Genomic DNA, 12,046 nt, shown 5'->3' on the forward strand with positions numbered 1-12,046 from the left:
GGTCAAATAAGCCCCACTCAAAGCCTAAGGATGCAAGGCGGGAGGCCAGCTGGAGAATGGAGCCCTCCCCTCTCCACTCCTTCCTTCCTCTCCCTGGGGGCAATCAGCCCCCTGGCCCTTTTCCCTTTTTTTCTGCCTTTATCTCTGCCTCCTCTCAGTCTCTGGCCTTCACCCCTATTTCTCCTCCTCTGTTCCCCCCATCCCACCAGCCCCTCTCAGCCCGCTCCCTCCCACATACTCCCTCCTCCTCCCCCTGCCCCTCCACAGCCCCTACCACACACTGGCCTCACTGGGCCCTGAAACGTGTGTCACTCCTGGGTGTCCCATGGCCCCTCTGACCCTGTGCATTCCGGGCATCACCGTCTGGGGGCACCTCCTTTGGTCCTTGGGTGGAGGGGCCTTGGTGGGACCCTGGAACCAGCTATCTGACTCTCATCACTGCCCCCACCCCCAGTTGTTCTTCCCAAAGCCAGCTCTGTCCAGCTGCCCTTCCTCACCCCTGTCTCCTCACATCCCCCTTTTTCTCTTTAGATGGGCTCCCCCAACCCATCAGATTCCCACCACCCTCCAGCCAAAATAAAGCCAGAGGGAGAAACAAAACCCTCCCTCCGGGCCCTCCAAGACTAGGTGGGATGGGCTGGGCTGCACGGAAAAGCACCAGGCTGGAAGACACCTGCCTAAAACCCCTGGGGTCCTCGGGCTGGGGAGGAGCCCCTAGGAAGCAGTCAGCATGGGGTCCTCACCAGGATCTTGCCCCTGGGGAAAAACAGTGACAAAGTTGAGGCGCTGCGAGCCTGGATGCCGGCTGAGGCAGAGCAGGTTGAGAAGGACCAGAGAGAGCCCTGTGCGACCTTGGCAAACCCTGTCTTTCAGGACCCCAAACGGATCCGCAAATGGGAGCCAGGGTGGCTGGAGGGGGCCAAAGTCTTTACCCGCTTCCCACATCCCCCATGATGGCAGGGTTGGGAGGGGGACTCTGCGAGGTTAGCACGCGCTCCGCGCTCCAGGCGCAAGAGAGAGGAGCCCTGGGTTGAGCGCACAGCCCGCAGCAATCCTGCTTGCCGAGGCCGGCTCCTCGTACCTACTTTTTGTCCATCCTTTGGGGATGGGTGCAGCCAGACAGCATCGGACCAGAGCTCTGGCCTCACCGGCCGCTCACCAGCTGTGTGACCTTGGGCCAATCCTTGCCCTCTCCACGCCCGCTAGTTTCGGGTCTCCACACTCCACACCCAGGAGCGCTTGTGGACTGTAACTCGGGAAAGAGTCCGGTCCCAGGGTGCCAGCCCTCAATGTGTCCCCAATTCCCTGAGTGACCTTGAACGTCCCCCTTCCAATTCGGGGCCTCAGTTTCTCCACCTGCCGAGTCGGTAGATTCGCACCCTTCTCCCCGCGTTCCCAGTCCCTCCTGAGAGCAGGTGTGTCCCAGACCGGATCGAGGGCGCGCGGCGACACTTACCGTTCTCCAGAGACGTGGGCGCTTGGCGGGGACCAACGTAGCCGTGACCAGCAAGTGCGAGGCGGCCACCACGAGCCCGAAGCCGATGGCCAGCAGGCTGCGCACGGGCAGCAGGGCATAGGACACGAAGGTGACCAAAAGGAGCTGCCAGACTCCCTGATCGGCTGTCGCCGGCACCGCTGCCGCCCCGGCGTGGGCACCGGCGGGGCCGCCGAGCGCGAAGGGACAGCACAGCAGAGCGAAGGTGAGGCTGAAGAGCAGCGCGAGCTGGCCGACCTGCTGCAGCTGGGGCACCTGCAGCGAGCGGACGTTGGTGACCACGAGCAGCGCCAGGAAGAGCACGCAGTGCACGGGGTGCGAGCCCTTAGCCAGGCCGGGCGCGGGCCCCGGCGCGCCCAGCAGCTCGGCCAGGGCCAGCGCGCCCGCCAGCAGGCTGAGCACGGCCAGCGCCTTCAGCGTCGCCGCCTGCTCCAGCCGCAGCGTGTAGCCGCGGAACAGCGCCTCCAGCTCGGGGCACGCGAACTCCTCATCGCACGCCCGCAGCCCGCGCCGGCCGCCCGGCCCCGCCGCCCGCTCGGCGCCCCCAGACTCGCCCGCGCCGCCTCCGCCTCCGCCGCCGCCTCGGCCGCGCGGCGCCCCCGCCATCCCAGCGCCATGCAGCGGGCGCGCCCCTCGCCGGCCGGGGCGCCGGGCGGGCGGGCGGGCGGCGAGGCGCCGGGGCGCGGCGGGCCGAGTTGGGGCGCCGGCTGCCCCGCGCGCGCGCCCCGAGCGCGTCCCCTCCCGCCCGCCGCGCCTGCGCACTGGCGCCGCCCGCGCCCCGGCCTCGGTCCTCCCGCGACCGCGCTGCGACAGCCGAGCTCTGAGCCGCGGGCCTGGCGCGCGAGGCCCACGCGCGTGCGCGAGGCCCGCACCCCAACTCCACAATCTGTACACCCCGCCGCCCGAGGAGTCGCGTGACCTTGGGCGCCCAGCCTACTCCTCCCGGCCTCAGTTTCCCCACTGGTGCGCAACGCCTCGCACTATGCTGTCTCTTGGGGCGTTAAAAGTGCTGGAATTCTGCACCGTTCCTCCCGAGGGGGGCAGCTTACCTTGTCTAATGTAACCCCCCAATAAAAGCGGGTCACTCTATTCTAGAATAACCCAAAATGGGGCCCATGCTTGACCACAGACCCATACCCAGAGCCCTGAGAGGTGAGGGGATGCCCTAGGACCCCGGGGGCAGGGAGGAAGGTGGTGGCCTGCGACATCTCCCTCCGCCCAGCCTCTCTACACCCAGAACCCGCCACACGACAGGCTGTGGACAAGTCCTGTCCTGGTTCCTACAACCCCTGTCATCGGGTGCAGGGGTGGAAGCAATGACCAGGTGGTGAGATCCAACAAGCAGAAACCCCAGTCGCCTGGATGTAGTGTGGCCAGTGCCACCTGAGTGCTGGAGGAGCCAGGTTAGAGTCACAGCAATAGAGGCTAGGGAAGTGGGTGTGAGGCTGTTGGTGCAGGTATAGAGTGGGAGAGGGAAAGGAAAGGGGAAGCTGCAGTTTGCCCTAAGTGGAAGCTGGAAACCGGAGTGATGAGATGTTTTCTTCAGCAGGACAAATGTAGGGACCGTTGCCGTGGCACGTGTGTGGGAACCACTGCTTACACTCACTCTAAAGGAAAAGGCTTTGTGCCAGCCTTTACCTGCATTATGCTCATAGTAGCCCCTGCGTGGAGGGTGGCGGGGTGGGGTGGGGGGGTCTTATGTCTTATGTCTCCCTTAACACACAAGGATCTCAGAGTAAGCAGCTGACTCCAGGAGATGTGGAAAGGTGTCCGGACTCCCAGCAGAACCAGTGTCTGCTCCATCATCCCCTGCTGCTTCTCATATGAGTGGACGTGGGTGGACTGGGAACCGGAGATCCCAGGGAGTCACAGAGACCAGGAGGCTAGCCCCTGGCAAGGGATTTTCCCTGAGCCCAGTTCCAGACAAACAGGTTAAACTACTGTGGCTCAGGCATGGGTCTGTTTTAGAGGGGCTCTAGGGCTGAGAACCCCTGCACCATATACTGTTATATGGACACAAGAATTAAATTTGAGGTGCATGTCACATCTTTCTGGAATCAGTATTAGTTGAGCCAGGTGAAGTTGCCATTGTTATAAAAGGTCCAAAGTAATCTGGTATCAGCTGTGATAGTTGTAAAGACAGCACCTCACAGTCTCTGCCTAGGCCAGGAAAACCTCCACCCCTTGTTCATATCAGCAAATTTTGTGTGGCCATCTGGTCCCTCCTCCTGAAATGGCCTCCCCACACAGGACACCTCCTCTGTGAAGCCTTCCTGACTCCCCCTGCCCCAGCCAATTGCTTCCTCATCCTGGTTTCTACTCTCCCTAGTACCCACCACTCTGTTTGGTCATCAGTTCATTTGTCTCCAACCCCAATGGATCTGGCAGCTCCGGAAGGGCAGCAACTGAACCAGGAAGATCTCCTGCCTCCCCCTCACTTGGCAAAGTGCTCATCTTCCATCATCTGGTTTTCTGCCCGTCCCCAAAAGGTAGCAAAGTCTGCAAGGTTTTTCTATTTAAGTACTGAGTGTCAAGAGTAGATTCTCTTGTTAAATGATGCAGTATATTTCTATATCTTAATGACTTTGTGAAAGGCAAGCTGAATAATATCCGAAAATGGATCAAACTACAGTAAGAAGGCAAGAAGTATGATAAAGTGATCTGGGTACAAAGTTCACAAATCAGTAACACACTCTTCCTTCACCCAACAACTTTAACGGGCAAGATCAACTCTTTTTCTACAGAGCCTGTGTATCGCAGGGTCAACAGAAAGAGATTCAGCCACGGCACCACGCCTTTTGTTCGCTGCTACACACAAAGCATCTCCTGACAAAGCACACTGCTCCTCCTGACAAAGCATCCAGGGCCATGGGGCATGGTTCACAGGTCATTGTCACGTCCATCATGTCCTTTGTGCCTCGTGGCATCCTGGTGAAAAGGTTTATCACCCTTGTCTTGTTGACCAGGAAGCAGAGGCCTGGAAATGTTCCTGCAGGGCCAGAGATGGGGATGCACCAGAGCCTCGTGGGAGCTGTGGAAGCTATGGCTCCCTAACTCCAGCTGGTGGGAGAGATTGTTACCATCACAGTGCAGACGTGCACTGCTCATAGGTTCCTCTTGTCTCATCCCGTTGGCTGGAAGGAAAGGAGAAGACCTCACATGGACAATTTGCAGCCAGGGCTATGGGGAAAATTATCTGAGAGTCAAGTGCACACATCCAGTACACTCACTGGGTGTCATGGCTTGAATTGTGTCCACCTCAGATTTATACTCTGAAGTCCTAACCTGCAGTACCTCTGAACATGACCTTATTTGGAAATGAGGTTATTACAGATGCAATTAAGTTGACGCCATTCTGGAGTAGGGTGAGTCCTAACCCAATATGACCGGTGTCCTTATACAAGGGGGCATTTGGAGACAGATTTACATGCAGAGAACACCACGTGAAGACTGGAGTGATGCTGCCACAAGCCAAGGCAGCACCTGAAGTCTGGAGAGAGGCCCAGGAATGGATCCTCCCCCAGTGTCTTCAGAGGACGCATGGCCCTCCCCAATGACCTTGATCTTGGACTTCAGGCCTCCCACTTCTGTGAGAGAATTGTTTGAAAATCTCTTTTCTGTTGTTTAAGCCCCCAGGGTGCAATACTTTATTACAGGGGCCCTAGCAGACTAATACCTCTAGCATATGGTTTATCTTGGGTAATGTTCCATGTTACAGAGAGTAAATATTGACAGATAGCAAAGGGGTTGCAAAGATCACCAGGGGAAATTTTGTTCTGGGGAGCACGTCCTCCTCAGCGGAGGTGAGCAGATAGAGGGCACCATCGTGGGCCACATTGAGTCCTGCTGGCCTGGGAGGACAGACATTCGGTTACCTTCTTGTCACCAAACACATGTTTTCCTCTCCCCTGTGGAGGGCTGCTCACAGTCCTCTCCCCACTTTCCTAAGGAGAGCTGGCACATCTCTTGGGGCAGGCAGGCAGTGTTTCTTGCACCAGTAATGCCACCAGGCCTCTGTCTGACTTTTGATTATTTACAAATCTCATGTGTTCGTTTGCATTTGAGCATCACAACTGCCAACGGCCCTGAACTTCGCAGAAACTAATCCAGTTTCAGATCATGAGTGAGTATGGTTCAGGGTGGACCCAGCTTGAAGCCGGATTCAGCATCACAGACACCACAGAGATGGTGGACCCTGAGTCACATAGCCGGGCTGGTGTCCCAGCACCACGCTTCCCAGCTGTGTGACTTTGGGCAGGTTACTCAGCCTCTCTGTGCCTCGTGTCCTCCTTAAACTGAGTAGGTAACAACCCCTGGCTCACAGGGTTATGGTAGGAAGAGAGGCACAAATGCCCAGAGAACCTGCACTTACTTCATAAGCACAAAATAAATGGGTTTTACCTCTCATGGGTCAGTGATCCCTGCATACAGGAATGGGGCAAAGGCCATTCAAACACTTTGAGGTAAATGTATAAGTTTCAGGCATTCTGAACAGAGACCATGATACCAGGGTAGTTGCTCTAAACCAGCCCATGGACTCAAGTGTTTGCAGACAAGTGTTTCTTATTCCACATGCCACCACTCTGTATTTGGAACAAAGTTCTGCCTGTGGGTCTGTGGGGAAGAGACCTACCTCTAGTGGACTGATTCTGGGCCACTGTGGAAATGCAAGTTGATTGGGACAGAGATAGGAAAGTTCAACAGGAAACTACATTCTACAAAGTTAATTTTGTCAGAGCCATTGCTTCTTAAGCAAATGACCCACATGACAGGTCCAAAAGAGAGCCATTAAAGTGGAATAGCCCTGAAGCCAGGTGACTTGGGGGTGCTCAACCTCCAGGGACGCTGGGATGCACGTTCCTGACACCCGGGGCAGGCACACTTCCCAGGCCTTCCTCAGATCGCTCCTGGTGGACTTGTTGTCTGGGGCTTGAGAGGCCCACGAACATGATTTGTGGACAGTGATTAGAAAAGTTCAGGGAGTCTGTTCAAGAACCCTCCAGTCAAAAGGGGGCAGGAGAACTCCAACCCCAGCTACCTTAATCTGAACACTTGAGTCAGTTCTAGTGAGGGGAATGAACCTAAAGCCTATTATACAGAGTGAAGTAAGTCAGAAAGAGAAAAACAAATATCGTATATTAACGCATATATTTGACATCTAGAAAGATGGTACTGTTGAACCTATTTGCAGGGCAGCAATGGAGATGCAGGCATAGAAAATAGTCTTGTGGACAAGGGCATGGAGAGGGTGAGATGAATGGAGAGAGCAGCATGGAAGCGTATACACTACCATAGGCAAAATAGATAGCCAGTGGGAATTTGCCATATGACTCTGGGAACTCAAACTAGGGTAACAACCTAGAGGGTTGTTACTTCTGTAACAACCTAGAGGGGTGGGAATGGGTGGGAGGCCGGAGGGAGGTACAAAAGGGAGGGGACATATGTACACCTGTGGCTCATTCATGTTGATGTATGGCACAAATCAAACCAATATTATAAAGCAATTATCCCTCAATTAAAAATAATTTCTTTTTTTTAATCTGAAAACTAAGAGGCCCCTTTACTCTCCCAACTGAAAGCCTGGATGGCTGACCCAGGACCACAGCTTGGAGACCCGGGAAGACCACCAAGGGAGGTGCTCCCCTCCTGAAGCCCTCGAGCCCAAGCAGGGGCTGCCCCTGGACAAGTGGACGGATGACAGTAGGCAGACGACCAGCCTCCCCTTCACATGTCACTGTCCCCTGCAGTGCCAGCAGGAAGAGGGCTAACTGCAGCTTCAAAGTGGCTCTACCACTTTCCTCCCCAGGGTGGTGGGCTCACAGATCCTGGGGGACTCAGCGTCCTCACTTCTGCGCTGGCGTCTCTGGCCAGCCTAGGGGCAAAGGCGTCAGATAACATCTGAGTGTCCACCGCTTCTGCAGGGAGACCCGGCTGGCGGGAGGAGGTTGGTGTGACAGGCACTTTCGCCGATTGCCCTTGTCACTTAGGATTTGGCATCAAGCAGAGCAGGACTCCGGGCTGGTGGGAGAGGCGGGTGCCGGCCGAGCAATCACACAGGTAGATACGTGATCGCACCTGTGGCGATCATCTCCCAGGAAAGCAGGATACATCCTCGGAGGAGCCCTGTGGTGGGAGAGAGGGGTCAGGCTATACTGGGCTCTGTGAACCGCACCCATGCACCAGAAGGGTGGGCTACTGTTCTTGATGCCCAGAGCACACTGTGGGGCCTAGACGATTAATCCAGACTTGGTGGTGGTGGGCGGTGGTGGGCGTGGGGGTTGCTGACCTCCTCTACTGCCCAGAGCCAAGGTTCCTGTGAGGTTTCTGTGTCATCTTGGTGAGACAACAAGTGGCCTCTTGAGGAGTGAACATCAGCCACAAGCAGTGTGGAAGGGCCCAGATGACTCTGGGAGGGTTGACATCAGCACAGATAGGATGAAAAGGTCCATTGACCGGCCCTGGGATGGAGGCCATGGTGGCCACTCTCAGGTGCAGACAGCAATTCATTCAAGCCCCATCCATGCCCACTCAGGTGCTCCAGGGAAAAACCGTCTGCCCTAATTTAACACACCTCCCTCCATGAGCCAAAGCAAGTGCATCCCCTTCCTGTGTTCTCTATATTGCATTTTTTTTTTTTCCAAAAGAAATTAGATTCTAGGCAGGTATGCAGTGGTGTTTTCTGAGAAGGAGGGGAGCTCTCCATTTAGATGGTAACTGTCCAGGGGCCAAGTGTTCTCACAGGAGTGTGGTTCTGTCCAGCAGGAGGAAGGAGGGGACACAGTGTCCTGATGGTCACCTCTGCTGTTAGTGAGGACAGGGTGGTCAGTGCAGACAAGGACCACCTGCCCCCGAGGCAGTGCCTGGCATACACCCTGACACCAAGCGGTGTGCCCTGGGTGATGAGAACAAAGCTGGGATTCCCTATGGATTCCCTGGTGACATCTGGGGTCCTTACAGCTCCTGAAACAATGCTCTTAGTACCAGCTCTCCTGGCAGACCATCCACCACAGGGACAGAAGGCGACAGGAGAGGTGCCCGCTCAGCGCTGCCCCAAAGCCGCCTGCCGACAGTTATTTGTAGTGACCCAGGGGACCTAAGCTGACCGGCACTAAATGGATTTGTATAAACCCTCCCTAGGGGGTCGAGCTGAAGACAGGGGGAGGCAGGGGAGGGGAGCTAAAGGCTCACCCTGAAACGTGCCGGGCGGTGGGAGAGAGGGTGGGTAGGGGTGGGAAATAAGCTGTGCAAGGCAGAGAGTTGGCTCTGACAGCTGCGCCCGAAAGGCAGGGAAGCTTCAGCCTGAGGATTTGCACTAAAAATAGAATCGCTGGCTTGTGGGTAGAGAATTTGACCCAATTAGAGATTACCAGTTTCAGGAATTACTGGAAAAGAAATCTCATTAAATAGGTTAAATATAGGCGCCAGAGGCTGAAAAGGCCATCTGGGACTAAAAGGAAAACCAAAACTCCAGAAGGATTTTTAAATGCATTTTGCATCCCCTGTAAAGGGAAGGGAATTAGAGTGCTGTAAATGCAGCCCAAGGCACCTGGATGATGAGCTCCCAGCCCTGTGTTTTGCATTTTGCAGTGGGTGGAGGCTGGTGCAGAGCCACGCTGCCCACTGGCCCCCTGCTCACCACTGTGGGGTCTGCCTAAGCGGACCCTTCCCTGTGTTAAAGAGCTGCAGGTCTGAGTCACACTCAGTGTTGGTAACAGCACTCAGGTCAGCCCCCGGGAAATGTGAGTGGGACCACACCCCAACCCACTCTGGATTCCCTGAGTCTCCAGGCACCGCCTTATCCCCATCAGGAGCCCTGCAGCCTCTCCCTCCAAGCCTGCCTTCCTCGCCTCATGTCCAATCTGCCTCCAAGTCCTATGAATCCGACTCCTGAAATAGCTTCCTCCCGTGCATCTCCTCTCTCGCCCGCTGCAGCTTGCCTTCATCCGGGTCTTCACCGCTTCTTGCCAAGACCACTGGAACCACCCTCCCTCCCGTCACTCAGACGCTGGCACATTTTCCCTAAAATGTAGAAAGCATCTTATCCATTCCATGCTCTAAAAAAAGATGCTTCCTACAGCCTCAGAGCATCCCCCAAGCGTGTTTTTTTACAGCACACATGTCCTGAGGAAAACCCTAAGAAAAGAAATGCTGTGTCTGAAAGCTCTCAAGAGATGCTGCAGACAGGAGCCCCACTTACCTTGGCTGAATGCTGCCTTTCAACTAACTTGACCACGGAACACCTAGGGGCACCGTGTAGCATGAGTGCTGCCCTGGGCAAGGCTGGGCAGACTGGCACCCAACCCGTCCCCTCTCCTACACAACTGAACACTGGTTGCCCCCAGTTCAGACTGGAATTCTTTAACTGTTCCCTGCCATCCCCCGTGTTGTCAGGTCCTCTCTGAACCTCTCCTCTCTGAAACTCTGCCTTGCAGAGTCTCATCCACTATATCAGCCAGAAACCTTCCAGGTCAATCAAGAGGAATGGAAATCACAGTGGCAGGTCGGTTCACAGTCATCTCTGATGGGTCCTGAAGCCCAAATCGTGTTTTCCTGATACCAATGGGAGCAACACAAGGAAGGGCAGGTGCCTCCTGTGCCTTGGGTCATTCCAGGTTAGCTCATGTCCTCCACGTGCCAGCAGAGGCAGCCCAGTGGCCCCCATGTGCTCACTGCTGGGACCATTACTGTGCTAGGAGCCCAGGGTCTCCAACAGCCAGCCCGAGTCTGGGTCCTGTTCCTCCCTAGGCAAGAGGGCATAAAGAAAACACGCAGTTTGGCAGCCCATTGGAACCATGTCAACTGGGGAAGGTTGGGACGCTAGTAGGATAAAACACCATCAGCACACCCCCATTCATGGGCCAGCTCAGTTCCCTCTTCATCTAAGGAGCCCCACACCAATTCCCTCCACACTCCCCTGCCTTCCCACACTCATCAACTTCTATCTCTGTAGCAGGTTGAATGGAGTCCCCCCAGAACTCATCCTCAGAATGGGACTTTAGAAATACATTCTTTGCAGATGCAATTAATTAAAGGTCTCAAGATGTCATCATCCTACATTTAGGTGTCTAAGTGGAAACACTTATTTTCTTGGATTCTAAGTCACTCCAGACAGTGACTGCAGCCACCAAACTAAAAGATGCTTGCTCCTTGGAAGGAAAGCTATGACAAACCTAAACAGCATATTAAAAAGCAGAGGCATCACTTTGCTGACAAAGGTCCATATAGTAAAAGCTATGGTTTTTCCAGTAGTCATGTATGGATGTGAGAGTTGGGCTATAAAGAAAGCTGAGGGCCGAAGAATTGATGCTTTTGAACTGTGGTGTTGGAGAAGACTCTTGAGAGTCCCTTGAACTGCAAGGAGATCCAACCAGTCCATCCTAAGGGAGATCAGTCCTGTGTGTTCACTGGAAGGACTGATGCTGAAGCTGAAACTCCGATACTTTGGCCACCTGATGCGAAGAACCTACTCATTGGAAAAGACCCTGATGCTGGGAATGATTGAAGGTGGGAGGAGAAGGGGACGACATCACTGACTCAATGGACATGAGTTTGAGCAAACTCTGGGAGATAGTGAAGGACAGGGAAGACTGGTGTGCTGCAGTCCATGAGGGTCGCAAAGAGTCAGACACAACTTGGCGACTGAATAATAACAAATGAGAAGAAAAGATGGCCGTGTGAGGATGGAGGCAGAGCTTGGAATGATGCTGCCACAAGCCAAGGATGCCAAGGCTGGCCAGCCACCACCTCAGCTGGAAGCTGAAAGGCAGGATTCCTCTACAGGTTTCAGAGAAAGCACAGCCCTGCCAATACCTTGATTTTGAACTCCTGGCATCCACACCGGGAAAGGATAAATTTCTACCATAAAGCAACCACCCAGTTTGTGAATTTTTTTTTTTTTTTACAGCAGCCCTAGGAAACTTTTACAGTCTTAAAAGACAATTATTTAGCTTCCTCCATCTCCCTCCCTTGTGAACTCCTGGAGCACACGGTCACTTCTTCTCATTGTCATGTCCCTCTCCTCTACCCTCAGGGCTTAGCTCCCCTCAGCAGGTTCCCAGAGAATATGGATGTTTGTTTTTTCTCCTATGTATGTATGTTTCTATGGCTTATAAAATTTTTATGAAAAATTTTTATAATCATAAAAATGTAATTTAATATCATGAGGTTGGAAATCTAACACATTACAGGTTTGCTATGAGGACTAATAAATAAGTCAGAATAGATAAATTACAATTCAGCCATTGTAAAGCATAAGCAAAATATACATTATTATTGTAATATGTCTTTTTCAGGTCAAGACAAATTGTTATCAGTGAGAGGAAAGCAGGCCAGTTTATAAGTGCTTTCAGTTCACAGTTACCAAGTCCCTGTTCTTGGCCTGCAGGGGAAAGATGCGCTTGCCTCCAGGACCTGGCCGGAGGTGATGGCAAACCAAGTCTTGGACTGCCCTGAAGTCTGATCAACGCACTTTTTCTTTGGTCAGATGTTGTTTTAAAAGACAGCTGGAACACTACAGGTGGGCATCCTTCTCCCAACAGACGGTTACAAGCA

The 12,046-nt window shown here is 54.2% G+C and overlaps 1 protein-coding gene across 1 annotated transcript in view; it reads right to left on the reverse strand.

Annotated features, from left to right (window-relative positions):
- ADCY1 (adenylate cyclase 1) overlaps positions 1-2,101 on the reverse strand; it is a 106,753-nt gene extending 104,652 nt beyond the window's left edge. Inside the window, exon 1 of the mRNA XM_061414405.1 lies at positions 1,457-2,101. Within this exon, the coding sequence (XP_061270389.1) occupies positions 1,457-2,101 (645 nt within the window). The remainder of the gene's footprint in view (positions 1-1,456) is intronic.
- Positions 2,102-12,046: the final 9,945 nt, after the last annotated feature.

The sequence above is a fragment of the Bos javanicus genome, chromosome 4 (assembly GCF_032452875.1).
Source record: "Bos javanicus breed banteng chromosome 4, ARS-OSU_banteng_1.0, whole genome shotgun sequence".
In the NCBI taxonomy this organism is placed as follows: domain Eukaryota; kingdom Metazoa; phylum Chordata; class Mammalia; order Artiodactyla; family Bovidae; genus Bos; species Bos javanicus.